This window comes from Bos indicus x Bos taurus, chromosome 11 (assembly GCF_003369695.1).
Source record: "Bos indicus x Bos taurus breed Angus x Brahman F1 hybrid chromosome 11, Bos_hybrid_MaternalHap_v2.0, whole genome shotgun sequence".
Lineage (NCBI taxonomy): Eukaryota > Metazoa > Chordata > Mammalia > Artiodactyla > Bovidae > Bos > Bos indicus x Bos taurus.
The window spans coordinates 93,641,603-93,669,575 of NC_040086.1; the positions used below are offsets into that span (position 1 = coordinate 93,641,603).

A 27,973-nucleotide genomic window follows, 5' to 3' on the forward strand; every position below is an offset into this window, starting at 1 on the left:
GGGGTGGGCCCTGAGATGAGGTCAGACCCACGGGGCTCCTGAGGCCTCATCTGGAGTCTGGGGCCCCGGGCCTGGGGGAGAGGGGTGGCTCAGACCCCTCCTCTAGAACGCTGCTCAAGGTGGAGCTGCCAGGGAGGGCAGGGAAGGGAGGAGGGGGAGGGGGAGGGGGAGGAGGAGGGGCGGGCGGGCGGGGCCGGGCCTCTGTCCACAGCATTAGTGCTGGTTGGAGGGAGAGGGGGGTGTGGAGCCAGCCTGGCCGCCTGTTCCCACAGCCGTGGAGCAGAGTGCTGCCATGGCGCTGGCCTGGCCTGGGACCCGGGACCCCAGGCCCTCGGCCCATCTCCTGCTGCTGCTGCTGCTGCTGCACAGGGCCCCAGTCCTCGCTCTACCGGCTGGTGAGTTGGGGTCCCAGGCTTGGGGGGCCTGGGGCTAGGTCTATCCACAAAGCAGACAGCCCAGGCTGTGGGGCTGTCCATGTGGGCGCCAGGCCCGACGGTGGGGTGCACAGGGTGTGCTGCTGTGGGGCGCTGGAGCTCATTCCGTCCAGGGGGACTTTCTGGGGTCCAGAAAAGGGCCAGCTGTGGTCCCTGTGGTCTGGGTAACGGGTGGGCTGTTGTACCCTGTAAGGCGGGGGGTGGGGGGTGTTGGGCTGGGGTGTTCTGCCTGTGAGGCCTGAGTCTGGGGAGTCTGATGTGAGCTGTGTGCAGGTTGTGGACGGTGGGTTGTGGGTGCATTTAAGTTGTGAGGTGGGACAGCTGTCCTGCACGAGCCAGCAGTTGTGTCTGAGGCTCTGTGGGTGTGATGGGCTATATCCCAGTGTGAGTTGTGGGGCATAAGTTATCGAGTGGGATGAACCATCTCTGCTCTTGACATAAGGACGTGGGGTGGGGGCCGCAGACCCCAGCTCAGTGGATTGCGGTGGAGAAGAGGGAAAGAGACGCAGGGTTTCTGCCTGCCTCGCTTTCATGTGTGTGTGTGTGTGTGTGTGTGTGTGTGAGGGACAGGGCTGGGGATGCTCTGGGGTCCCTGGGGGGTGGCTGGGTACTGTTGCCCCCCACACTCCTGGCATTTCCAGATCAAGCTGAAAGGGCTTTGTGAAGCCAGACTGTTCACCAAGAGGTTTTTGCTTTTGTCCAAGTGGATTCACGTGTGCGCGGGCTGGAATTCTTCCTGGGGGGTCTGGGGACGCTTTGTCTTGGTCACTATAGCTACGGGGCCAGGCCTGGGAAGCCTTGCGCAGGAGGGTGGCCTGGCCTCTGCAGCCCAGCCACTGGGGGAGCCCCCACCTCCTCAGAGTCCCCCCCGAGGCCCCTACCTGTGACCTTCTTCAGCCTCTAACAGGGCCCAGCTCACAAAACCTTTGTCTCCGCTCCCCTCTGCCGGGTCCTTGGGGAGGATGAGGCCCCCCAGCCCCCACCGTGTGCAGCAAGGAAACTGAGGTGAAGGGAGGGATGGGGGCTTATAAGCTGGGCCCTGAGGCAAATCAAAAAGGAGCTGGGGCCTGCTCTCTGCTCTCTGCACGAGGGGCACGGAGCCCTGGTCTGGGGATCTGGTGTCTGTCCCCAACCCGACAGTGCACACATATAGATCACACACATGCACACACGCACCTGCACACACATGTGCACACATAAGCCACACGTGTGTGTGCACATGCACCCCCACCCCCACAGCAGCACAGTCAGGTAGCGTGCACCAGGGCACACACCACCACATGAACAGGTGTCCACAGGCACATGTAGAGCCAGCACACATGCACTTGAGCACACACACCCACCTGTGTGTGACACACACGCGTGTGCATTCGTTCGCTAGTGTGCCTTCCCGTGAACCTTGTGGCAGAGTGAACACTGAGTAGACGGGCGCTGCAGAAGGGCACGGACACTGATCCACACACTCACCCCCACCTAGCCCTGCTGGGATCCCCAGGGCCAGCCTTTCCCCCTTCGATTTCAGCACAGGGAGCCCCCTCCCTGGGGATCCCCAGAAAGCCTGGGTGGGGGTGCTACGGGCATGAATATTTCTGGAGACCAGGACCCCAGGGTCTGACTGCCAGGAGGGCAAGGGCAGGAGATGACGTCATTTGAAAAGTAATTTCCATTCCAGAGGGGATGGGGTTCTGGATGCCCTGGGCCTCTGGCTCTGCCGCCCACCCCTACCAGGCCCTGAGCGGGGCCCCTCCGTCTGGGCCCGCTCGGCCACAAAAGCCTGGCTGGTTGCTAGGAGAGCACCAAGCATCTTGGAGCACAGTGGGGCATGTCGGGCTCTCACATCCCTCCCTCCCTGCCGCCTGCTCACCCGGGGAGCCCGGCTGACAAAGGGGTGGCGAGTCCAGCCCTTAAACCCAGCTCCTCCTCCAGCCCGAGCTGCGAGGGGACCTGGAAGACAGAGGCGGGGAGAAGGAGCCACATGCTAGCACCCCAACGTCAGGATTTGTTGGATAGTCACTGCTTGCCCCATGTAAAGATACTGAATAAATAATACACCAGCCTTTATGTGGCAGGCACTGTGCTGCTGGATTTTTGTTGTTCAGTTGCTAAGTCATGGCCAACTCTCTGTGGCCCCCTGGACTGCAGCATGCCAGGCTCCTCTGTCCTTCTCCCCGAATTTGCTCAATTTTTCATGTCCATTGAGTCAGTGATGCCATCCAACCATCTCATCCTCTGCTGCCCCCTTCTCTTCTTGCCATCAATCTTTCCCAGTATCAGGGTCTTTTCCAGTGAGTCAGCTCTTTGAGTCAGGTGGCCAAAGTATTGGAACTTTGGCTTTAGCATCAGTCCTTCCAGTGAATATTCAGTTGATTTCCTTTAGGATGGACTGGTTTGATCTCCTTGCAGTCGAAAGCTACTGGACTAGCATGATGGAATATAATTCTCACAACAGCTCTGTGAGGTCAACTCTGATACCCCCAGTTTACATAGGAGGAAAGCGAGACCCTGAGAGGGTCAGTAACTTGCCCAGAATCACACCTGATGTGTGGCAGGGCCAGGATTTCACAGCCGCCTATGGGACAAGTCTATGGACAGTCACCTCTCTTCTCTGTGCTTCTGTCTAAAGGCAGCAAACCAGCTCATGCTGAGAGCTGCTACAAGAATTCAGCAAGAAAATGCAGTGGTTCTGTAACTTAGGTTTGGCGTGAAACCCCATTTCAAAGGAAATTTTAGACAGAAGCCAGAGGCCACTAACAGTTAAAAGTGGCCTGTTGGGGTGGCAGGTCTGGAAACCCATCTGCTTCGCCTCACCCTCCTTCCAGAAACTGCCTGCCTCCATGGCCCCAGCCCTCTGAGATCGTGGTTTGGAAACACTGGGATTTGCCAATGAGGACAAAGGACAGGCAGTGGATCCATGACGGCTATTGTTGGGATTATCAAAATGCTGCCTTTTAACCTCAGGAGATAAACATTCTTGTAAAAGACTGTCCCGAACTCTCCTCCCTTGTTAGAGTCCTTTAGCCCTTTCCGGATGCTCTGTCTCAGTTGCGCTGCACTGTTTCAGCCCTGCCCTTGGGGCCTCATGCTGCTAGATGGATAGTTTTTTCCCTAGAAGCATGTCTTAAGGGATCTTGGGTGGCTTCTTAGATATATTCTCTTTTTTGCGTTGTCAAGATGAGAAGCTTCACAAAACCCACCTTCAGCAAACACTTCTCATGAGTTGGCAGTTCTCACTAGGCCTGTTACAAGTGCACATAATGTAGGCATTACTAGGCACCAGCAAGGCCTGGAACACCCTGGGATTGCTAGCAGCTGGGTTCAGGGTGGACAGGGAAGACTGCCCTCTCCGCCCAGGCTGATATTGGAAACTGCACTCTTAGGCAAACCTTCTGAGTCTCCAGTCTCTTTCAGTGCCTGGGGGAGGGCGGGCTAGAATGCTCTAAAGTGACAATACGTGGGTGGCAATTTAGAGTTTGCAGGATGGGAGTTTCAGAAGCACTGGGAGATGTGGACTTCTCACAAGGCTGGAAATGATCTGCTGCTTAGTTTTTCGAGGGGTGATCCTGGGCAAGTTAAACAGAAGTTTTCTTAATGGCCCCCATCCTTTCCAGTTTAACTCAAACTCAATAATGTGATAATAGATGTAAGACACGTAGCAGAGCTACACATGCACTCACGAACGGTTCCTGTTACTATAATCCTGTCCTTTGCGCGAAGAAGATTCCTTTCCGGGAGGTGGGTTCTGGGCCTTCCAGGGCAGGGCAGCAGGTCCGAGGGGAGGGGCGAGTGTCCGTTAATCCCTCCCTGGCCAGGTCGTCCCAGGCAGCCTGAGAGGTCAGGAAGGATTTGTAAAGATAAGCACAGGCCCCTCGTCACCCTGGCAACAGGCCACGCCCCTCCAGCCAGACCAGGAAGGCCCCGCCTCTGACCCGCCATCCTCACCTCTCCTCCGCTCAGCCCTGGGCGAGCCTGGCCTCCTGGGCTGGCTCCCTGAAGGCAGAGAGCCTAAGGTCAGTGCTCGTTCCCAAGCCTCAGTGTGCAAAGAACTCCCCAGGGAGCATGCTGCAGTGAAGATTCTTGGGCCCCGGAACCCAACAGTTCTGCATCTCTGGGTCTGGAGTGGGGCCCTAGCATCTGTATTCTTAATACAGGCCCTGGGGTGATGCTGGAACCCCCCAGGGTGGAGGCTCTGGAGCAGTGAGACCTGGGTTTGGATTCCAGGCCCTCTTGGGAAACTGTGAAGTCGCTTATCTCTGAGCGTCACTTTCCTCAACTGTGAAAAAGGAATGGTAGCACTGTCTACCCCCTAAGGTAAATGTGAAAACAGAGATTACACAAGAGAGATGGCTGTCCCTCTGGTGCAGACCGCCGCTCCACTGCATGCCTCCTGGGACAGAGGGCTCCCTCCCTCTCTGCCTGCAGGAAAACTCCTTCCTCAGTGGGGCCGGGCTCTGTCTCCTGGGGCCACCTGCTCCTTCGGGGACAAAGCACTTTCCCTGTCCCCCCAGGCGCTGTCTCTCCAGTCTGCTCTGAAATAGAGGGTTCTGAATCGGGGGGCAAAGCTCCAGATTGGGGTGGGATCCCTTAGGATGGTCATGCTTTCCTAGTGGCTCAGCGGTAAAGAATCCTCCTGCCAATGTAGGGTATTCGATCCCTGGGTCGGGAAGATCCCCTGGAGAAGGAAATGGTTACCCACTCCAGTAGTCTTGCCTGGGAAATCCCATGGAGAGAGGAGCCTGGCAGGATACAGTCCATGGGGTCGCGAGAGTCGGGCACGACTGAGTGACTAAACAACAACACCAACAAGAACCCTTGGGTCACACACACGAAGAGTGACACCTTGTCGGGATCAAATGAAGGGCCTGCTGGCACAGGACCCAGGAGACAGGGTTCCTCACAGTGGGAGCTGCGGGTGCTGTGCTGATCCTCCTGAGGGCGCTGGGTCCAGGGACCCAGGTCAAAATGGCCAGAGTTCTCACTGAAGGCTCACTGGTGCCCAGCAGGGCTTCACTCACGTCCCCTCAGTGGCTCCTCACAACACCCACAAGGTGGGCACTGCTCACACCCCACTGTTCACACAAGCTGGTCTGATGCCCATCACAGCATCCTCCCCTCTCCTTCAGACTGTTTAGCCCTGGGGGACAAGGCTGACCAGCCATCATGGTTCAGGGCGGGAAAAAAACAAGCTGCCCATAAGCCCCTCCCAGAGGCCCAGAAGCCCCCTGTCCTCACCCATGCAACCAGGCTTGGGGGAGTGGGGCTGTGGGCAGAGAGGGTCTGTGAACCTCAGCGCTCCAGGTCGTCTTGGCTGGACAGTGTTTCAGACCCTCTGTCCTCCTTGGCACAGGCCCGGCCCTGGGTGGGTGCTTGCCCCAACCCCCTCTTAGTGAGAATCTCCGGGAGTGAGCCCGGGCTGAGTTGTACCACGTGCTTTGGGAGCCGGGGGTGGGGCTGACAGCAGGTCTCTCCCTGGATCATTGGCTGGTACCTCTGTCTCCCTGCCGGTGGACCGCCCTGCCTGCTGGAATGTGGATGACGCCTGAGAGGCTGTCGAGCCTTATCTGGGGGTCTTTGCTGGGGAGGGGAGGGGAGGCACAGGGCTCGAAGCTGTGCTGGGGCCTGGTTAGTGTCTGGATGACAACCTGGGTGGGGGTGGGGCACCTTGGAGCACCAGGTGCGGGGGTGGGGGGTGGAGGGGGGTGGGGGTGTGCCTCCTTCTTGGGGGCCGCTCCCTTCCCCAATCACATACGGAGTTCTTTGAACGTGTGGGCACTTGACTGCCGTCCCAAGGCTTGCAATCTGCCCTCATCCTATCAGGCATGTACGTTATCATCCCTCAGTAGGAGAAACGACTTGCCCGAGGTCTCACAGCTTGTTTTGAACTAGGGTTTGAACCCAGGACTCTCTGCCTTCACAGCTTCTAAGTTCTTACAGGGGCTTCCCTGGTGGCTCAGACAGTAAAGCGTCTGTCTGTAGTGTGGGAGACCCCGGTTCGATCCCTGGGTTGGGAAGATAACCCTGGAGAAGGAAATGGCAATCCACTCCAGCACTCTTGCCTGGAAAATCCCATGGACGGAGGAGCCTGGTAGGCCACAGTCCATGGGGTCGCTTTCACTTTGGGCTTCCCTGGTGGCTCAGACGGTCTTACACCAGCTTGACACTGACAGGCCCTTAGCAAAGGAGGGCGGGAGGGAGGCGGGCCGCAGATCAGGAGGTGACCCTCTAACAGAGGGAGCTCTGCCTCGTGGAGACGTGTCCAGTGGCTGGAGCTGGGAGTTTGGTCAGCATGTCTCACTACCTGCCCTCTACCCTGTGACCGCGGCCAGTGCGGTCGCTCACATTTACTGATGGCAGATCCGGTGAGAAGTTCAGGGAGGGGAAGCAGGGTGGAGCGGGGAGAGGGGCCTTTGAAGTCCTCCATCTCCAGTTTCACGTAGGGATGGAATTACCAGACCCCCAGTGGGAGTGGCGGAGTGGGCAGTGGGAGGCCAGGGACCCCTCCCTAGGTGGGGCTGGAGCATTCGGACGGACGTTGAAGGCTGAGCCAGGACTCAGGCCAGAGACCTCACTTTCACACTTGAGCCTGGACCCGCTCTCCTGTAAAGTGGGCCCAATAGCGCCTGCCTGCAAGGGGTGCTGTGGGGATGTGCGGGCACTGGAGCACGGAGCTCACAGGGTCAGGGGGCGTCTGCTCACTAATCCTGCCTGGGGAGTCAGGCAGCCTGGGTCCTCCTTTACAGAGGAGACACTCCCCAAACCATTCCCAGATCTGGGTGCCTGTTGGGACCTTGTCTGTAGACCCCTTGGCCCTCTCTCCTGAGTCCCGACGACCTCCACTGCTCACCAACTCTGGGATCTGGGGATGGGCCTGAGTGTGGGGAGAGAGGTATCCCAGCAGCCCCTGTCCACCCTGCCCAGCCAGTCTCCTTTCTCTGCAGGGACGGTGCCTTCAGAGACCCCGGGTGCCTGCGCCTCAGACCCATGCGCTCCAGGGACCAAGTGCCAGGCTACAGAGAACGCTGGCTACAGCTGCGTGCCCCTGGAGCCCCGGGGCTGTGCCAGTCAGCCATGCCACCACGGCGCTCTGTGTGTGCCCCAGGGCCCAGGGCCCGATGACTTCCGCTGCTACTGTGTGCCGGGATTCCAGGGTCCACACTGTGAGCTGGACATCGATGAGTGTGCGTCCCGGCCCTGCCACCATGGGGCCACCTGCCGCAACCTGGCGGATCGTTACAAGTGCCACTGCCCGCTCGGCTATGAAGGTAACGCCCAGCTGCCCCGGAGGCGTGTAATGTCGGTCCTGTCAGCGACTCAGAGGTCAGATCGTGAATTTGGCTTTGGCCTTAGCATAGAGACCCGCTCTAGGCACCCTGGCAGTTCTGGGGTGTACCCACTCTTGGTCATGCTGCGGAACTGATGCTTCTCAGGCAGCTGGCAGCTCTGGATGAGAATGTGGGTGAGTGAGAACTAGCACGGTGCCTGGCACAGAACAGGCACTGGACAATGTTATTTCAGTCCCTTGTGGGGTTCAGGTGATGCTGGGGGTGGAGACACCCTTCGGGCATCTCTGGGACTAGAGTACAGATAGGCCTGCTTTGGCTTTAATGAGGACACGTCTAGACAGTATTTCCAGTATCAATTCATTCCAGACCTGTCATTGGTGGCTCATCTGATGCTTCGAGAGCATGAACACCCCTGGTATGGTTCAGGTTGTCATGCAGAACCCCCACCCCTGTGGGCAGCCCCCCCACAGCTCCTGCAGAGACACTGGTGGTCTTGCGCAAACTGTAATGTAGATGTACCCCCAGGGATCTCTGCTGTCTTGAGGGGGACAGTTCCTTCCTCCAAAGTCCCCGTCCCAGTCCCATTCAGGCTCCAAGTTGAGAGCAACCTGGAGCAACTGCATGCACATCAGGAAGGAGGGCACAGCTGGGACAGGTCTGGGGGTGAGGCTGGGTTTAGGGCAGCTGGGAGCCTGCACTGTGGACACTCTGGGTTCCTGAATTCAGATGACTCCCTCTGACTGCAGAGGGCAGTTTGAGGTCACTCAGAGTTAGGCATACAGACTGGGGGGCTGGCTCCAGGAGAGGAGCTGTATCATGGAGAGACATCTCGGCACACAGATGAAAACGAAACTTCGGAAGTGGGTTCTGTGTACCTTTCTCATCACGTGAGAGTGCAGGTGTCTGGACAGATTAGTTGTGGACGTGTGAGGAGGTCATGCAAAAGGCCTCTGTCTCTGCCAGCATCCACGGGTGTCTGGGCTCCCTGAATGCATTTGTGGGAACCGTCTGGGTGGGGGGCGCCAGCAGGTGTGTGCGTGCCCGGATGTGTGGTGCTGACGCCTTGGGTAATGCTTTCTGGGTGAGCTGTGGACGTGAGTGGGGGCAGCATCTGCTGTGATTCATTTCCTCCTCCTTCCGCTCTGAGCCAGGCGGGGGAGGTTGGGATTCCAGGCGGCCTGGGCCTGGCTCCCCCTGGCACAGAGGGTGGGAGTGGGGCTGGGTCACAGGAAGGAGGGGCTCTGTTTTGTGCTCACTGAGCCGGGAATGGGGGAAGGTTCCAGCTGGAGCCAGCTGGGTCCCTGGCCCCCCATGACCAATCCCACTGAGGGAGCAGAGGCAGGGCCACTGGAGTGTTCGAAGGCAAGTGGGCTCCACGATGAACTCTGGCAGCTCGTTTCCAACCTCTGAGCTCCTCTATCTCCCTTCATCGACACAGCCCCTCCCGCAAGAGTCTCCCAACTGATTTAATTTTGTCCAGGACTGACAGGGTTCCCAGGACACAGGACTTTCAGTTTTAAAAGCAAGACGGTAGTTTGGCAGAAACCAACACATTTCTGTAAAGCAATTATCCTTCAATTAAAAAAAAAAAAAAAGCAAGACGGTACAAGGGAAAACCCGAAGGAGCTGGTTACCTTGATCCAGCATCTTTCACTGGGGAGTGCCTCTCCTTGCTGGGGTCCCTCCTTACACCCTCCACAAAAAGCCGACAGAGTGAGCCTTCTAAAATGTAGAAAAGACCGTATAAGTCAGCCGCCTAAAACTTTTAGGATAAGGTCGGATCGTGTTACTTGGCCCCAAGGCCTGTCACCACCCGCTTTCTTGCCCCACCTTCTCCACTCTCCCCTTGTCTTCACCAACAGTCTCCCTGGAATCCAACTACCCGCACAAGCCCTTATCTTAGTCTAGCCAGTGCCTTCTCATCTTTCTCGATTCCCCAGGCTAAGACCCTGACTCTCGCCGTCACAGGATCTAGCACGTACCCACAGTTGCGCTTATCAAAATAGAAAAATCAATCCTCATTTACGTAATATTGACTAATCCCCCGTGTCCCGGGCTAGACTGCGGTGAGCTCTAGGGGGCAGGGAGGTCTGTGTTGTTTCCCTCTCACTGCCATTGCTGGCTCAAGAAACACCTGCTCTGGAAAGACGCACCAACGGATCCTCTCCGGATCCTGACATTCCGCTGCTGGTCACACTGTCTGGAGTGGGTCTGGGGTCAGCCTGGCTCGGCTTCTTCCGCTCTCCCTCTGGGCGTGCAGCTGTCCGTCTGTCTCGGGCCCTGTCCAGGCGTGACCTGCGAGACGGAGGTGGACGAGTGCGCCTCGGCGCCCTGCCTGCACGGGGGCTCGTGCCTGGACGGCGTGGGCTCATACCGCTGCGTGTGCGCGCCGGGCTACGGGGGCGCCAGCTGCCAGCTGGACCTGGACGAGTGCCAGAGCCAGCCGTGCGCACACGGGGGCGTGTGCCGCGACCTGGTCAACGGGTGAGCGGGAGGCCGTGCCCCCGGGCGGGGAGGCTGGGCGGGGAGGCTGCGCGGTGTGCCGGCGCGGGGGTACGGGGAGGGGCGCGAGGCAGGGTACGGTGGAGGCAGGGGGCTGGGGGCTCGGGCACGTCCTCAGCTCGGGCCGCGCGCCCCCTTCAGGTTCCGGTGCGACTGCGCGGACACGGGCTACGAGGGCGAGCGCTGCGAGCTGGAGGTTCTGGAGTGCGCGTCGGCGCCCTGCGCGAACAACGCGTCCTGCCTCGAGGGCCTCGGGAGCTTCCGCTGCCTCTGCTGGCCAGGTGTGTGGGCATGCGCGCGCGCGCTCCCAGGGGGGCGGGGGCACAGGGTGCGGCGGCCCGGCCTGGGATGCCAGTGCGGGTGTGCGCTGGTGCAGAGTGCGCGCACGTGACTGCAGCTTCTCTGCAGCTTCCCCGATCTGCGAAGCAGGGCTGATCATAGCACTTACCCCTGGGCTGTTGGGAGCCGCTGCTGCTGCCTGCTCGCGCAGTCCTGTCAGACTCTTTGCGATCCCACAGACTGTAGCCTGCCAGGCTCCTCTGTCCGTGGGATTATCAGAATACTGGCGTCCGTTGCCATTTCCTTCTCCAGGGAAACTTTCTCCGGATCCAACCCAGGTCTCCGGCTGGCTTGGCAGGTGGATTCTTTACCACTGAACCACCTGGGAAGCCCGTTGTGAGGAGAGTAAATGCGTAAAGCCCACGAAGCCTTGGCACAGGGCCCTGCAGGAGCAGAGTGCTCAGTGATACTAGAAATAGTAATGATATTAGTCACATGTTGCTGGTGAAGGCGGTCCCGGTCACTCCTGTCCCGTGTGCCCCTGCCTCAGAGTATCTGGATTGGTGTTCTGAGTTGCTGTCCCAGCCTGGCCCTGGTGGGCTGGGCAGCAGTGGAGGAGTGCTGCCTGGTGGCCCCGTGTGACCTGATGCCCATGTGTGTGTCCCTAGGCTACAGTGGCGAGCGGTGCGAGGTGGATGAGGACGAATGTGCGGTGGGCCCCTGCCAGCATGGGGGCCAGTGCCTGCAGCGCTCGGATCCAACCCTCTATGGGGGCATCCAGGCCACTTTCCCAGATGACTTCAGCTTTCGCCAGGCTGCTGGCTTCGTGTGCCGCTGCCCTCCGGGCTTTGAGGGTGAGCCCCCTGCCCCCCTTCTAGGGAAGCAGGTCTGTAGTGTCCAAGTGCAGGGGAGGGATGCTGGAGTTGGGTTCAAGCATTTCTCTCTGGTCTCAGTCTCCCTAGCCGTAAAAATGGGCCCTTTCCAGTCCAGCTGGGCTCTAAGGAGGCCGAGGGAACCACAACTGGGCCTCTTGCAGGGGATGACTGCGGCGAGGATGTAGATGAGTGTGCCTCTCGGCCGTGCCTCAGTGGAGGCCTCTGCCAGGACCTGCCCAATGGCTTCCAGTGCCACTGTCCAGACGGCTACACAGGTGCCCGGGGTCGGGTGGGCACTGGGGCAGGGCCAGGTCAGAGTTGGTGGGCCTGGGGCAAGAAGAGCCCTTCTGGCTGATGTGTGGAGGCTGGGTTGATGGGGTTAAGGACATTAGGGAGGAGGTAGGGGCAGTGGCCCAGGCAACAGGAGAGAGGGCTGAGCTGCGACCTGGGCTTAGGGGGTGGGAGTGGAGGGAAAATGTTTTGGAGTAGAGGTTGAGAAATACTTACTAGGGGCATGCTCCAGGTCCTGAGGGTTATTCCAGGCATGAGGAGGATGTGTCAGAGATGAGGGCTGAGTTTCTGCCCTGGGTGGCACTGGGTAGAGAGGATGGTGGGTTCAGTCATCCACCCTGAGTCTGTTTGTGGAGCACCCACGGGAAGGAGTCTGGGTGGGGGGTTGAGACTGGGGGTCAGGAGTGTCATCCTGGCAGTTGGGGTCAGAGGCAGCCGAGGTTGTCCGGGAGGAAGTGTGGGATGATGGGCAGAGAGAACTCTAGACACCTGACATCGAAGGGCTGGGCAGAGGCTGGGGCCTGCGGGGAAGGGGACAGAGGAGGTGGAAGCGGCAGGGTGGTGTGTGGGTGGAGGGTGGGGGGCGTGTTACGGAAAGCTGAGGGACAGTGTCTGGAGAAGGGTGGGCGGGAGCTGGGTCTGCAGAGGCCTCTCCCTGCCTTGGGTACGGCGGACACACAGACACACAGACATCCTTCCCTGCGGACACTGATGAGCCTGAGGAGCGTCCCTGCTCTTCTGGAATGCCTGTGGCACCTCCCCCTGCCCGCCCGCATTCCTGCTCAGAATGCAGGGCCTCCTCTCCCTGGCACGGTTCCTGGGCACTGGCTCCCCAGCCCAGGGGAAGGAGGGGGCGATAACTGCCATCCCTTCCACCCTCACCCACACACAGATGCTGGGGTTCAGCCTCCCACTCCCGGGTGGCCAACACCCCTGGGCACCCTGCAGGCCCATCTCCTCCCCGCCACGCCCCAGAGCTGGGGTTCCCTGAGTCCTGCCCCAGAGGCAGTGGCCTCGTGGGTGCCTGGCACACAGTGGGCCCACGGCAGCACGCCCTGCTCTGCAGAGCACTCTCTGCACTGTGCTTCTCCTCAGCAGGGCCCCTGAGCTCGGGCTCTGACCCCCCGGCCTTACAGAGGAAGCCGGAGGGGCTCTCTCGTGGGTGTGTCATCCCCCAGGTTCAGTAGGGTCAGCGGAAGCCCAGCTCCTCCCCACGCTGAGCTCAGCTGACGGGTGACAGGGAGGTCAGCCCTCTGAGGTAAGGGCCCGGGAGAGGGAACCCCGGCTGTGGGGCTGGGCTCCTTGCCATCCTCCCTTTGGGTTGTGCTGGGCGTGGGGGAGGCCAGTGCCTGGCATTCCAGAGTCCGTGCTGAAGGAGGAGGCGGCCGGCCAGGCGGGGAGCACGGCTCCCCAGCCTCGGTGCCTGCCCGCCATTCTCAGCCCGTCCGTGGGGACATGCAATGGGGCTGCGGGCTCTGGGGACCTTCCTGCGGGTGTTGTGGCTCCTGGCAGGTAGGCAGGGTGGGGCCCTCAGGCAGGCGGAGGTGGAGTGCTGGGGCTGGCCGTCCCCGGAAGGTGGCGGTGGTTTGTGGGCTGACTGGGGCCAGGACTCAAATCCTGCTGGCTTCTCCAAGTTTGGGTCCCCCCTGGCTGGGTTACGCAGGCAGGTCTGGCCTCAGTGGTTGTGTGGAGGTTGTGACTGAGCAGGGGTGGGGCTGTGGCTTCTAGATCCATTCTGGGGCCAGAGTACCTGACCTGGGGGCTCCTGGAAGGGAGGGTGACCCCACTGCCAGAGCGAGGGTCCTAGGGCAGAGGGATGGGGGTGGCATTAGAGCCAGGGCCTGCTCCAGTGCCACAGATGCATACACCCACCTCCGCTCCCTATTCCATTTCATTGCTCTGTTCACAAGGGCCATGTCATGTCCTTTGCTGGGCACCAAGGACGTACCCAGGCCCCTGGAGAAGATCTCAACTGTGTAAACAGATATTTTCAATCCAGGGTTCTGGGGAACTGTGCCTGGGAGTAGGCAAGGAATTGGGAGGGACACAGTAGCTTGCGGTTGAGGGCCAGGGAAGGCCTCCTAGAGGACTGGCCATTTGAATTTGGGCTTTGCTGGATGAGTAGGAGTTTGAAAGGCAGGGTTAGGAAAATGAGGCATGCCGAGCAGAGGGAGCAGTATGAGCGAAAGCCCAGAGGCAGGACTTCCAGGAAATGCTTGGAGGAACAGGCAGCTCGAGGTCTGTAGGAAGGCGGGTTGACATCTGAATGCTTGATAGTGCCCAGGCCATGAGGGATCAGGAGTGCCGGGGGGAGTGATGGGACATTACGCAGCAGAGGAGCTGGGCCAGGTCATGCGTTAGATCTCTGGCTGCTCGTAGAGGCGGATGATGGAGGGGGTTCTGAAGACTGGTGAACTAGAGGACGCTAGACTGTGGCCCAGAGAGTTCGTGAGTCCGGGAAGGCAAGGTGGGAGGAAAGCAGGCACTGGCGAGCGTGTAGGGGATGGACCTCACAGGGCCCGAAGACTCACCAGACGTGGGAACAAAGGGAGCATCCTGGATTCCAGCCTCTGGGGACTTCTGAGGACCTCAAGAAGTCCTTTGAGAACTGGGAATGGGTTCAGTTGATGGATACTGAGCTCCTTGTCCCAAGAGGCAGGTAGGCTCTGGGTCAAGACTGTGGTTCTGGCCTTGGTGCTGAGCCTTGGCCTGGTCTCTCCCGAAGGCCCAACGTGTCAGGAAGACATGGACGAATGCCTGTCGGAGCCTTGCCTCCATGGTGGGACCTGTGAAGACACCGTGGCAGGCTACATCTGTGGGTGCCCCGAGGCCTGGGGTGGATTGGATTGTTCTGTGCCACTCACCGGCTGCCAGGGCCACACTTGCCCACCGACTGCCACCTGCGTCCCTACCTTCGAGTCAGGGGTTCACAGTTACACCTGCCGCTGCCCACCTGGTACCCATGGACCTTTCTGTGGCCAGAATACTACATTCTCCATGGTGGCTGGGAACCCCTTACGGGCTTCGGTGCCAGCTGGCAGCTCCCTAGGTCTTGCCCTGAGGTTTCGTACCACGATACGTGCGGGTGCCTTGGCCACGTGCTCTGACACTCAAGGCAGCGTGGAGCTGGCGCTGGTGGAGGCCAGGCTTCAGGCCACACTCTGGAGCCACGGCAAGAATGTGCTCGTCCTGAGGCTGCTGGAACCACCCCTCAATGATGGCCACTGGCACCGAGTGGAGGTGACGCTCCGCCTGGGGGTCCTGGAGTTGCGGCTCTGGCATGAAGACTGTCCCGCCCACCTCTGTGTGGCCTCCAGTCCCATGGCCACGGCTGCCCCGGCCCCCACGCCTGCTGGGTCCCGCTTCACCCAGCTGGGCGGCGTGGCCTTTGCGGGCTGCCTCCAGGATGTGCAGGTGGATGGGCATCTCCTGCTGCCCGAGGACCTTGGTGAGAATGTCCTCCTGGGCTGCTGGCACCAGGAGCACTGCCAACCTCCGCCTTGTGCCCACGGAGGGGTCTGCGTGGACCTGTGGACTCACTTCCATTGTGACTGCCCCCGGCCCTACAGAGGTCCCACGTGTGCTGATGGTGAGGCACAGGCCAGGTGGGCCCCAGGGCAGCGGCTGTGCCTGCCGTGGCCCGCAGGCCTCACGCCTGGCACCCTCTCTCCCTGCAGAGGTTCCTGCTGCCACCTTTGGCTTGGGGGGCACCCTGAGCTCTGCCTCCTTCCTACTCGACCAGCCGCCAGGCCCCAACCTCACCGTGTCCTTCCTCCTCCGCACCCGGGAACCTGCTGGCCTTCTGCTCCAGCTCACCAACGGTTCGGCCGCTGGCCTGACAGTGTTCCTGAGCGAGGGCCAGATCTGGGCCGAGGCACTGGGCAGTCCTGCTCTGGTGCTCCCGGGGCGCTGGGATGACGGGCTCCGCCACCTGGTGACACTCAGCTTCGGGCCTGATCAGCTGTGGGGTGTGGGGCAGCAGGTGCACGTGGGCGGCAGGCTCCTCCCCGGTGACGCCGAGCCCTGGGGTGGGCCCTTCCGAGGCTGCATGCAGGACGTGCGACTCAATGACCTCCACCTCCCCTTCTTTCCACCACTTCTGGGGAACTCCAGCCTGCCCAGCGTGCCCGGCCGCGGGCAGTCCTGGAACCTCACCATGGGCTGCATCTCTGAGGACACATGCAATGTGAGTGCCAAGAGGAAGGGGTGGGTCCTTTTTCCAGGATCTTCCCTGCATCTCTGGGAGTCAGCATGCCCTTCTACTGGTCAGGGTAGCACCAGGAGGTGGGGCGTCTGCCCATGGTTCCAAGGCTGAAGACAGAGCAGGGTTCGCTTCCATTTCTTTTCTGGCAAGCTGATCTTGCCCTCTGGTAGTCCCCATACCTCCCCTCTCAGTTGTGGTCTGAGACAGACACCCTGGCCTGGGCAGAGGGCTGCCCAAGACTTTCTGCAGGAGTTGTTTGGTGGACAGAGACACCCAGGGTCATGAACAAAGCACCAGCCCTAGAATTGGAATAGCCTGGGTGTGAGCTTGGGCTGCTCTGTTTACTGCCTTGGTGACTCAGGCAGTTGGGTTCTCCTGAGCCTCAGTTTCCTCATCTGAAAAATGGGAATGCTAGGTACTTTCCTATCTGTTTGTGAGGAGGTGATGTATCTGCAGTAGGTGCCCAGTGAAGAGCCACTGTAGGGATGTTTACGGTGGGGAGATGCCAGCCCCAGGCCTGAGCCAGTCCCTGTCCCGATTCTCCTGCAGCCTGAGCCCTGTCTCAATGGTGGGACTTGCCTCGTCACCTGGAATGACTTCCACTGCACCTGCCCTGCCAACTTCACTGGGCCCACGTGTGCCCAGCAGCTGTGGTGTCCTGGCCATCCCTGTCTCCCGCCTGCCACCTGTGAGGAGGTCCCTGATGGCTTTGTCTGTGAGTGCCTGCCCTGGGCAGCCCACATGCTGGACACCCAAGCTGGCTTAGATCCGTCACCTGCCTCAGGGCTCAGGGACAGTAGACAGGATGGTTGCAGCCTGGAGGAGGAGAGCACTTGCTAGGTTTTCAAGGGCGAATAAGACCTTGGGCAGAGGGAGAGACATATCAGCAAAGGGGCAAAGCACGTGCAAAGGCCTGTGAGGTTTATAAGAACTTGGGACTTTCTGGGGGAGCCATGGGGGAGCCAGCAGGAGAAGCCCATGCTCAGCATTTTAAAAAGAAGACAGTTCAAAGGATTGCAGTGAAGAGCGAGTGGGTGGATTTTCTGAAGGGGTGTTACTGCCTGGTTTGTGACCTGGGGGGCAGCGTGGCTGCCCAGAGTTGGTTCTCTGGAGGTAAGAGAGTTCTATGAGGTACGGGGAACACTTCCTGGGATTAGATCCTAGGTGGGTGTGTGTGCCCCCAGGCCCAAACGGCGGGGGTTGGGGGAGTGGAGGCGGCGAATGGTCCCCACATCACCCAGGTGTGCTTGGGTTGGGGTGGGGGCCGAGAGGCCGTCCTCCGACGCTCTCTCCCCTCGCAGGTGTGGCGGAGGCCACGTTCCGCGAGGGACCCCCGGCGGAATTCAGCGGGCACAACGCGTCATCGGGCAGCGCTCTCAGCGGCCTCTCGCTGGTCTTCCGCACTCGCGACCCCGAGGCAGGGCTGTTGCGCGCTGAGGACGGCCCGGCCGCCGTGTGGCTGGCGGTGCGCAACGGCTCGCTGGCGGCCGGCGTGCGCAGCGGCGCCGGTTTGCCCCGCGCGGTGCTGCCAGCGCCCGGGCCGCGTGTGGCCGACGGCGCCTGGCACCGCGTGCGCCTGGCCATGGAGCAGCCCGCGGCCGTCGCTTCGCGCTGGCTGCTCTGGCTGGACGGCGCGGCGACGCCGGTGTCGCTGCGTGGCCTGGCCGGCGACCTGGACTTCCTGCGCGGCCCGGGCGCCGCGCGAGTCCTGCTGGCCGAGAACTTCACGGGCTGCCTGGGCCGCGTGGCGCTCGGCGGCCACCCGCTACCCCTGGCGCGCCCGCGGCCCGGCGCGGCCCCCGGCTCCCGCGAGCCCTTCTCGGCCCGGCCCGGAGCGCCCGCCCCGCACCTCGGCTGCAGCGGCGCTCCCGTGTGTGTCCCCTCGCCCTGCCTGCACGGCGGCGCCTGCCGCGACCTCTTCGACGCCTTCGCCTGCGCCTGCGGCCCGGGCTGGGAGGGCCCGCGCTGCGAGGACCGCGCCGACCCGTGTCGCTCGGCGCCCTGCGCCCGCGGCCGCTGCCACGCACACCCAGACGGTCACTTCGAGTGCCGCTGCCCGCCTGGCTTCGCAGGCCCGCGCTGCAGGTGCGCTCGGCCGGCCGGGGTGGCCTGGGTCCGAGGGGTGAGGAGTTGAGGGTAGGCCCCCGGGGGCGGTGGATGGGACAGACTACACTGGAAGCCCGACTGGGGAAGCGCTGGTTCCATCGGCCAGCCCCGTCCCTTCTCTGAGCCACTTCGCTGTGATCTGTAACTTGGGAACAACAGCCCCCTAGCGTTGCCAGATAAAATACAGGACACCCGGGTGAATTTAAAGTTGAGATAAACAAAGCTGTCCTCTGGGAGTGGGGGTGGGGGAACCAGAGCTAGTGTTGGAAGAAAACTTAAGAGGCTCTCCTGCAGAGCTGCCCATCACGGACATCTCCCCCCTCCCTGAGTCCCGTGGGACAGGGGCAGAGAAAGATGCTCGGAGTCTTGGCCGCTTCCCATATTCAGTTTGGCTATGACTTCTAGCTCTTTCGGAGCCAAGCTTATGGAAGGGTGTCTGGCAGAGGTCTGACTCCCCTTCTCCCTGCAAAGAAGGTCAGGCTTTATGTCCAGGAGCCTGCTCTTACCCCGGGAGGGTCCTTACCTTTCATCAGCTCCTCCAAGGTCTCTGAGCCGCCAAGGGTTCTGCCAGGGTCTAGCTATGGTACACCTTGTTGGGGGTGGGGCTGGAGCAGTAGAGTGGCAGCCCGGTGTCCCACCCCTCCCACCCCAGACACTACTTCCATGACTTCCAGCAGGGTCTGTCGGAGGTGGCCCTGAATTCCTTGGATGATGATGCAGAAGGCTCAGGTTGCCTGAGTGACCCACAGGGCGTGGGGGTGGGCCAGGTCCCCTGTGTCCTGTCCCAAGTCCTGTCCTGTCCCTGCTTTCTCTCAGGTTGCCTGTCCCACCAGAGGGGTGCAGCCTGAACATCACCTGTCTCAACGGTGGCCAGTGTGAGGAGGGGCCCCAGGGGGCCAACTGCAGCTGCCAGGAGAGCTTTGCTGGGCAGAGGTGGGTCTGGGCTCCGTAAGCCTGGGAGGTGCGCTGGGGAGTGTGGAGAGTACAGATCCAAAGGCAGGGAGTGGACGTCCGGATCCCCTCCAACCAGGGTGGGTGAAGTGGGGTATGGAATCTTGCTCACCTACTCAGCCCTTACTGTCATCACTGCGCTAGACACTCCACCTCTGTCACCTGAGATCTTTCCTTCTGGGGCTTCCAAGACCATCATCCTCTGTTACCAGACACCTGCTGGAGAGTAGTTGCCTAGTGGTGTTTCTTAGAGCACCACATTCAGCATCAGGACCACGTGGGGATACTATGCAAATAGAGGCTCTGGGTCCTCCTGTCGGAGTCAGCATCCCTGGGCAGGCGCCTTTACACAGGCTCCCCTGTGCTTTCAATGGAGTGAGAGGGTCGTTCTTGGTCACGAGTGTTGGGGTGAAGGGGTCTGCTGCATAATGAGGGTCGTATTCAACTTAGGTCCCCCTGGCAGGGCCCAACCGGGTTGGGACCGTGCTGGGGGCAGCGGGTGAGCGGCGTGGAGGGTGTGGGGCGGGTTTGAGGAGGTAAAGGAGCTGGGGGAGCTAGAGGCAGCCTGGGAGGGAGCAGCTTCCTCAGCCCCGCCCTCTTCCCTGCCTCCCAGATGTCAGATCCCCTGTGAAGCCAACCCCTGCTTGAATGGGGGCACCTGCCGGGCAGCTGATGGGGTGTACGAATGTGTCTGCAATGCCAGGTTCTCAGGCCAGTTCTGCGAAGTGGTGGTGAGTGATGGCCGACGGGGAGGGTGGCCTGTTTTGGACTTTGTGAGATGATGTTGTGGGGGGCGGGGGGCGTGTGTACAGGGCCTGTGGAGCTATTCCTGGGCCTGTCACAGGGTGGGGAGTAGCAGGCCAAGGAGACAGGGCCCTTCCACACCCCTGCACAGGAGGTCTGTTCATTCTGGGGGAGCCTGGGGACCGCCCCCTCCTCCCCCACCGACCATTCCTCTGGGGACCGCAGTGAATTCTGGGATTTACATTGGTGGCTATAGGAGCCTGTAATCTCTGGTGGTTTCTGAGCCAGGTTTGGAAAGTAGGAAGATTTGGGGAGCCCAGGACTCTAAGCCAGAGAAGGCTTGGCTGCCGTGAAGCCAGGCTCAGCTGAAGGGGGCGGTGGAAGGGGGGGAATAGATGGGGGCCAGCAGGCAGCCTGAGCATGGACCTCCCTCTGGCCCCCTCCCCTCCAAGAGGCAGAGCGGACTCTGCAGGCCCAGGCAGAAGTGAGCCAGAGTGGGCCTGGCAAGGGGGGTGGGCACGAAGCCTGGGGAGGCGCCTTGATCTCCACAGGCTTCTGGCGGGCCGGGTCATAAACCCCAATCCCCTCTGCTTCTGGGGAAATGCTTCCTTTCAAGTTGAACTTTACAGCCTCTGGCTCCCCCTCCCGCCCTCCCTCTAGGGAGGAAATGGCTTTACAGCTCCCCTAGGCTGGAGGATGGCCTGCCCTGGTTGCTTCGGGGCTGGGGTGAATTTTTCTCTACAGCCTTGGGCACCTTCTTCAGAGCTGGGGGCTGAGACTGGGACCCAGGCTGCAGTGGGCTGAGAGGTCTCATGGGATGGAGGGAGGGCCGATGAATCTTGAGACCCTGGGCCTCTGCCCCCTCCCCAGAAATCTGTGATTCTGGGGCTCTAGAGCTCCAGGTCTGTAGAATCTTTTGATGGGGCATCCAGGTGTCTGTCTGGGCCCCCCACAGCCTGGTCTGTGTATCTCCTGGGGGTGGGGGCCGGCTGGGGGACTCTGAGCTCACCATCAACCAGGTCAGCCTGCTCCACCTCATGCCCTGCATGGGCCCCCTGGCCCTGAGATGCCTCCCACTTGGGGCTTAGGCATGGTCTCTGCAGACCTTCAAAAAACCAGAGCGCCCTTTGGGGTTGGGAAGGATCAAGTCCCATCACTTGTTTGGGTGTCTCTTGAGAGAGGTGGGGTGGCAGGGCTGGGCGCTGAGGCCCACCTTGGCCAGCTGAAGGAAGGACCTTTGGCTGGAATTCGAGACTGCAGGATGGTAGTGTGAGCTGGGCATGGCATGGCATGGTGTTGGGGGTGGACAGAGGGCAGTGCCAGTCCTGGTTCATCAGCCCCTAGTCGTGTGTCTGGGGGAATCTGGGCAGAGCCTCCATGTTCTCCTCTCATACTTACCGAGTGTCTACTGAGCAGGCTGTCCTCTCAGTGTTTTGGGGATACATGGGTGGACAAAATAAACCAAAGATTCCTGTCCTCAGGGGCGGCCTCGCTCTCACTTCATCAGATCACTGTGAGGTTTACGTGAAACCCCACGCTTGGGGTTGAGCTCCTACTAGGCATTCAGTAAATGTGTTTCTCTTCTACTGGAAGTCCTTGGTTGTACAGGAATCCCCTTGCAGTGGCTATGATAGGTGGCTCCTTTGCTCGCATACCCCTGGGGCCAGTTCTCTCACTCGCTCTCAGGGAAGCTTCCGCCCCATGATGCTTTTTTCCTCTCCTCTGCAGGGCCTGGGGTTGGGGTGGGGTCTCCCCAGCTCCACTGTCTCAGGCCTCTTACTGCGTCTCTTGCAGAAAGGCCTACCACTGCCGCTGCCGTTCCCGCTGCTGGAGGTAGCAGTGCCCGCGGCCTGCGCCTGCCTCCTCCTCCTCCTCTTGGGCCTCCTCTCAGGGATCCTGGCGGCCAGAAAGCGCCGCCAGTCAGAGGGCACCTACAGTCCGAGCCAGCAGGAGGTGGCCGGAGCCCGGCTGGAGATGGACAGCGTCCTCAAGGTGCCGCCCGAGGAGAGACTCATCTAGGCCCACCTGGCTGCAGCTCCAGCCCCTGTGAGGGCCTCGATTTCTACCTGGAGACCCAAGGAGGCCACTTCTGGGAGCCTGCAGGGAAATGGCTGGCCACTTCTTAGCCTTGGAGAGCTGCTGCGGGGCTCAGGATACCTGCTGGGCAAGTGTCCCCTTTGCCAGGAGCCCCTGCCCCTGCCCCGTGCTGGGCTGAGGGGAAGGGGCACGCTCAGGGAAACAGAGGCGCCTGTAACGTTGTGGACATTCACTGTCCAGCCGCCAGGTCTCGCCTTGGCAGATGCACGGCTGTGCTGGGAGAAGCACCTGTGGGTGCACACGATGTGTTTTGGGGTGTGTGTGTATACGTACATGTGTGTAAGTGTGTGTGTACCCGGGACTGTTGATCTGCAGATACCCGTGTGAGTGTTAGGGATGGGGTCGTGGGCATGTTGTCCTTGTTTGTGCGTGTGATCGTGTAGTGGGTGCAGCTGGCCCCACGGAGGAGCAGCTGGGCGGAGGAGACCACCTTCTCTGTCCTGGGACAGGGGCAGCCCGGGGCCACGAGTGCTCCTGGAGGCCAGGCCAGGGCTGGCCCAAGGACCAGAGCCCCAGCTCTGGCAGCTTCTCCCACCTCCCGTCTCCGGAGGCCTGGAGGCAGCTGGAAATCAGCGGGATGGGGGGCAGGAGCCAGAGGTTAATGTATGAGCTCCCGGTTCTCCAAACAGATGCTCCTGGAGGGAGATTTGACTCCCCTGCGCTGGAGCCAGGCGCTGTCTGGGATGTGGACTGCAGGGCCGACCGGCAGGAGCCGGGGGTGGAGTTGGGGGGGTAGTGTCTGGGCCCGCACAGTCTGCCTCCTGCGGGCCTGTTGCTCGGAGAACGCGGAAAGCAGCCCTGGCCTACCTCACAGGGCTGTTGTGAAGATGGTGGGTGACTATGGGAAGGATGGGGCTCTGGGATTCGTTACAGTCCAGCCTGCTGTGGGGCTACCTGGGTCGTCCTGTTAGGTGTTTGGAAGGGAGAGGGAGAGCACGGGGAAGGGGCCTCCCCGAGGGGGCGATGAGGATGGAGGAGCCACCCTCCCTGCCCACCTTGTGCTTCTCCAGTTCCTCCCGCACCAGCGAGGCTGCTCCTTCACCTGCAGACCAGTCGCCTCCCTAACGGTCGCTGGGAGGATTTGAGGAGAGGATGCGTAGGAAGCCCTCAGGGTTGTTCCCTGAGGCAGGTGCTCAGCAAACACTGGCACCACCTCTGTGTCCGGGCTGGTCCTGTGGACAGACACAGATGAGGGGAAGAGCTGGCCGCTTTGCTTCCGGCCCCTTCCCTGGTGATGCCGCCACACTAGGATCTCTGACAGGCATCTGTCTGAGGGCCTGGCCTCTGAGCTTCAGAGTCCCTTTGTCCCTGACCTGGAGATGTGCCCTTTGGTCCTTCCTGTTTCCCAGGCCAGCGCCCCCTGTGCCAAGACCAGGAGACCCCTTTCCACTTCTCGATTGTAGGTGACCTTACCCAGCCCCCGCAGGGGTCTCATCCAACTTCCAGAGGCACAGGAATCAGTGGGAGGTGGAGCCATGTGGTGATGGGGCCACGGGATGGGGTGGGAGGGCTGAGGCTGGACGCTAGGCTCCAGGGGCTTGCTTGGTCCTTAGCCTGTAGGAGGTGGGACCAACTTTCCCTGGGGCTCCTGGGAAAGGCAGGGAGAAAACATCTGGTACCATGAGCTTAGCCAAGCTGCTGCCTTGATTAGTTCATCAAGTCAGAGATTTGGCAAACCTGTGTTTTTGCAGATTCCTAAGACAAGACATTCTGGGTGGAACCCCAGTGTATAAAAGCTGGGTGGTTCTTTTTTGTCCTGCTCTTGTTCTTGAGAGTTCTGAGAACTTGTAATTTTCAAGCACAGACCAGGGAGGGAGACACAGACAGAATGATGGGCAGGTGGGGGTGAGGGGTGGGGACAGTTAAGGGTGGGGACACCCTTAACATCCACTTTGGGTGCTTGGTTCAGGTATCCTCTCCAACCCAGCCAAGAGGTGCAGTTTCCCAGGCTCTGCCCTTGCTAATAAGAGGTGGTTCCAGGTATCCCCTTGAGCTTTACTTTTCCTGGAGCCAAGGTGCCTTTGACGTCATTGGTGACCTGGAGCCCTGCTGTGTGGGGCCCGGCAGCCCTGTGCCCAACTGTGACCAGCCTATCCCTCAGAGGCCTGAATGGGAACAGGCTTGGGGGCGGGCCAGGGTCAAAGCCTTCCTGACGACTACATGGGTCCTGCCTCTACCTCTACAAACGCAGATGCTGAAGGTTCCCCGAGGTGGAGTCCCCTCCCTGCAGAGCTTCCTCAGGACACAGGGATACCAGTTTCTCTCCAAGAAGATTTTATTGAACGCACACACAAAATTCATCCTTGGATTTGCAGACTCAGTCCAGCAAGGGAAGAGACAGCAGTGCTCTTGTGAACATGGTGCTCTTGCCACCGGCCCCAGCCAGGGAGACCATGGGGTGGGCTCGGCTTCCCTGAGGCCACCGAGCACCTCTTGCCTTAAGACTCTGCCCCCCGTCAGGACAGGGCTCGGGGGTCTGCCCAGGATGGATCTGCAATCTCTGCTGAAACACCTGAGTGTCCTAGAGGCACCCGTGTGGCCCAGGCGTGACACAGCGCCCTGCTTCCGGTGGCCAGAGGACATTGCGAGACTGAAAGAGAGGACTTGCCCCAGGGGCCGGGACTGACGAAGGTGCTCGTGTGGGGCCAGCAGCCCTTCACACCCCATGCTGTTGGAGCAAACCTCAGGGTCGGGCCTCGCTCACTCACGGGTGGGGGTGATCTCCCAGTCCCTCAGATGATGACAAGGCTCCCTGGGGTTATAGGGGCCTCTAGAAACCCCCTTGCCCCCTCAGACACCCCTGAGACTGTGTGTCTGACCATTCACAAATAGGAAATGAGAAATCAGGTCAAAATGTTCACAATTTCCTGCATGTCTCAGATGGTTGTTTTCTTAAATGGTTGGGCCATATTTTAACTTGGTTTATTGAAACTAGTCAATTTCAAGATTCCATCAAATCAATAAAAGTAAAAAGGAAAAGAAAGATAAAAGAAATAATAACAAAACATTTCAATTCAGCTTTGGTGATGTTGGCCTCAGGAACTTCTATGCTGGCAGGAATCACAAGGTGGGCAGGGAGGGGGTGACTCCAAGCCCTCCTGCCTCCAGGCTGCCAGAAGCCAAGCCTGCTCACTCACCAGGGGCCTGGAGAGGGGCTTAGTGCCCTGCCCCCTCCTGCCCCAAGGAGCCAGGCACTGGGACCCTTGCATCTCTGTGGTGGTAAGCTTGGCCTTCCAGTGGGGGTCTGGGTGTCTGCTTCTCAGCTCTGCCCCCTGAGACCCACTCGACAAGAGTCTGAGCCTCATGTGATCATAACTGGAGACCAGGAGAACCTCTGGGGACCCAAGGGAGAGTGTGGACAGCGGCCGGACCCGTCCCAATGCTCTTGGGTTTGCCTGTTGCCGTCTTGTCTTCTATAATCAAAGTTGCTGGTGCTCCCGGCCCTCATGCAGGGCTGGCTGGGGCTTGGTTTGGTTACCACAAGGGATCCCGTGGATCCCTCAGCCACCAGATCCCAACCAAGTCAAAAAAACGGAGGTGGAGGGGTTGGGGTGAAGACTCAGTAAAGAAAGAGTGTGCATATTGCTAGACAGGGTTTGGAAATGCCTCGCCAGGTAGATCCTCCAGCTGGGGAGGGGTAGGGGAGGGGGGTTCCTTACTTCAAACTCCAAACCACGTGCCTCTCGTGCAGACGAGCTGGTGTACCGCCAACACTCGTGCCCATCAAGGTGGGGTGTGCGGGCTGGGCTGCAGCTGGGGCAAGAGAATGGGGCTCAGGAGGAGACATCCTGAGGACGCGCGGGGCTCCTGGTGGGCAGTTTCCAGAGGGAAGGTGGGTAAGATGTGGCCTGGGGCAATCGCTGGCCCAGCTGACCTCTTTAGTGCAAAACCCAACTAGGGGGGGCAGGGGAAGGGTCGGGACAGGACAGGCACCCAGGAGCTGGGTCGATTCCCAGGCTGGAACTGGCGCCATTCTCCAGAGATGGGCAGTGTGGAAAGGAGGAGGGGCGGCAGAGAGGGTTCCCATCCCTTCCCACCAGTAGAACCTGGGTAGAAACAGCAGCAGGGGAAGCAGGGCCGGCCGGCCTTGGCTCGCCCCACCCTCAGCGCTGCTCACTCGAAGGTCTCCCATTGCTTCCTGAGCTGCTCCACGGAGCCGGGGGCTGGGGCCGAGCTCACATCTTGCTTGGTTTTCCGTAACAAATCCTCAAAGGGGTCTCTGGCCTCTCGTGGAGCAGAGGGCTGCAGTGCTGGCTCCAGGCCCTGGGGGGGCCTGGCTGGGAGGAGTGGGGGTTCTCCAGGCCTCAGGGCCAGCCCTTGCTTGGCCTCGGCGGCCCTGGCACTTGAGCGGGCCAGGGGCAATGTTCGGATCCTCGAGGGGGCGACTGCTGGGGGACCCAGAGGCTGCAGGGAGTGGGTACCCATGGGCACTTGGCCAAAGAGGTTGGGCATGGAGAGGGCAGACAGGTTGGGCTGAGATCGATGTGGGGCACAGAAGCCAGAATTGGACAGCAGGAGGCTGGGGGCAAAGGCTGGCCCCAGGGAAGCAGGAGGGGCCCCAAAAGGCCCAGGTGGTGCAGAGACCAGGGGCATGGTGGGCAGTGTTGCTGGCAGAGGTGGGACAAAGGGGTTGAGTGATGGCTGTGGAAATGGGGTGGGGGTCCCCATGGGGGGAAAACTAAATTGGGGAGTAAATGGGGTGGCTACATTTGGGGCTGTAGGGCCTGGTGGAAGGGAGCTGCCCGACCAGGTTGTGTTAAGTGGGTCCAGCAGGGCCAGCAGGGCATCACTGCTGCTTCCGGCAGCCCCTGGGGCCAGGCTGAGTGGCTGGAGCAGTTCGGTGGGGTCTTGGGGTGCAGCACTGGAGAGGAGCCCAGGGAATGGGGTTGAGCTGAGGGCAGCCCGCCTTTCCCGCTCAGCCGGCAGTTGTTCCAAGAAGTCGCCAAGGGCGATGCCGGGGGCCTGGAGCTTGGCTGGGCGGGCAGTAGGAGGCGGGGGCACGATGCCCAGCTCTGGGGTCTTCCTGCCCTGGGGCCGGGGGATAGTGATGCTGCCCAGGGTGGGTGTGGGCACCTCCTCCTTGTCGCTGGGGTTCAGGAGGCCATTCTGGTTCTGGGGCCTGCAGGGTGAGGCCAGGGAGTTCCCGAGCAGGGCTGAGGGCTTCTCGGGGCAGGCGGCGGGCGGCTTGCTGGGGATGGCCATGTCATCCTGGCCTAGGCTCCAGAGCCTGCTGTGCGGGTGGGCGAGCTTCAAGGCCCCTGGTGTCCCACGGCTCCTGTCACTTCTGCCCAGGTCCAGCCTCTGCCGGAGAGAGCGAGGGAGGCAATGACTGCAGCTGACCGGGGACAGATGGGCTCTCCCCACCCCCTCCTGTGCGCCAGGGGGACACTGGGGCTGTGGTCCTGGGAGTGTGGCCAGCTAGGTCTCTGGGGCTCAGGGAAGTTGGGGGCTCGGCCCAGATCAGCAGTAGAAAGCAAGCCCAGGTCTGTCTGGACTCCAGGCCAGGCTTCTCTCACTAGGGTGGCACAAAGGGTCTCCAGAAAAAGCCCTGTCTTTTCAAGCCAGCGCTGCTAATTAGTTTTAGGAAAAGGACTCCATCTGCTGACCCTCTACTGGCCTGACCCATTTTACTTTTCAAAGCGTGTGGGCACTTTCAGCCACCCCTGAGCCCAAGAGGGCAAGTGAGGCTCGGGGGCTGGGTGAGGGCACACTGGCTGGGGATGAAATAGGACTGGGCTCTGTCCAGCTCTGCCACCTGCTGGGCCACGACCTGGGTGTCATGTCCCTTCTCTTGGCCTGAGCTCCCTCATTTGCAGCCTGGAAATAGCAATTCCCTACAGATGGGCTTGTGTGAATCATCGGATATGTGTGCTAAGTTGCTTCAGTCGTGTCCAACTCTTTGAAACCCCATGGACTGTAGCCCCCCAGGCTCCTCTGTCCATGGGGATTCTCCAGGCAAGAATACTGGAGTGGGTTGCCATGCCCTCCTCCAGGGGATCTTCCTGACCCAGGGATCGAACCCTTGTCTCTTAACATCTCCTGCATTGGCAGGTGTGTTCTTTACCACTAGCGCCCCCTGGATACATGGGAACTTTGTGAATTCCACACTGTGACCCAGGGACTGCAGAGTCAGCAGCCGCCTGGCACAAGTGAAGAGACAGGCACAGGTGGTGACAGACTGAAAGTCTCAAGGAAGATCAGGGGTCACAG

General features: G+C 60.6%; 2 protein-coding genes and 1 long non-coding RNA gene across 9 annotated transcripts in view; 1 reads left to right on the forward strand and 2 right to left on the reverse strand.

The window, feature by feature from the left end:
- Positions 1–228: 228 nt before the first annotated feature.
- CRB2 (crumbs cell polarity complex component 2) lies at positions 229–24,768 on the forward strand. Of its 2 annotated transcripts, XM_027556222.1 has the most exons (13): positions 229–395; positions 7,370–7,693; positions 10,003–10,198; positions 10,358–10,497; positions 11,164–11,349; positions 11,532–11,645; positions 14,387–15,250; positions 15,339–15,847; positions 16,415–16,580; positions 17,167–17,950; positions 18,788–18,904; positions 19,536–19,653; positions 21,461–24,768. In XM_027556222.1, exons 1-13 carry the CDS (start codon positions 293–295, stop codon positions 21,683–21,685), a joined length of 3,846 nt encoding a protein of 1,281 aa, XP_027412023.1. In that variant the 5' UTR covers positions 229–292; the 3' UTR covers positions 21,686–24,768. The 2 variants fall into 2 exon arrangements, with proteins under 2 accessions (XP_027412023.1, XP_027412024.1); XM_027556223.1 differs by lacking the exon at positions 11,532–11,645.
- On the reverse strand, positions 9,316–10,778 carry LOC113901628. Its single transcript, XR_003513491.1, has 3 exons — positions 10,665–10,778; positions 9,868–10,009; positions 9,316–9,436 (listed from the first exon to the last, which is right to left on the reverse strand). It is a non-coding gene; the product is annotated as an uncharacterized LOC113901628 (long non-coding RNA).
- DENND1A (DENN domain containing 1A) overlaps positions 24,017–27,973 on the reverse strand; it is a 531,115-nt gene continuing 527,158 nt past the window's right edge. For 3 of the 6 annotated variants that reach the window (XM_027556228.1, XM_027556226.1, XM_027556227.1), the window contains one exon: positions 24,017–27,064. In XM_027556228.1, the coding sequence (XP_027412029.1) occupies positions 25,877–27,064 (1,188 nt within the window). In that variant the 3' untranslated portion in view covers positions 24,017–25,876. The remainder of the gene's footprint in view (positions 27,065–27,973) is intronic. The other 3 variants (XM_027556229.1, XM_027556225.1, XM_027556230.1) reach the window with 2 other exon arrangements.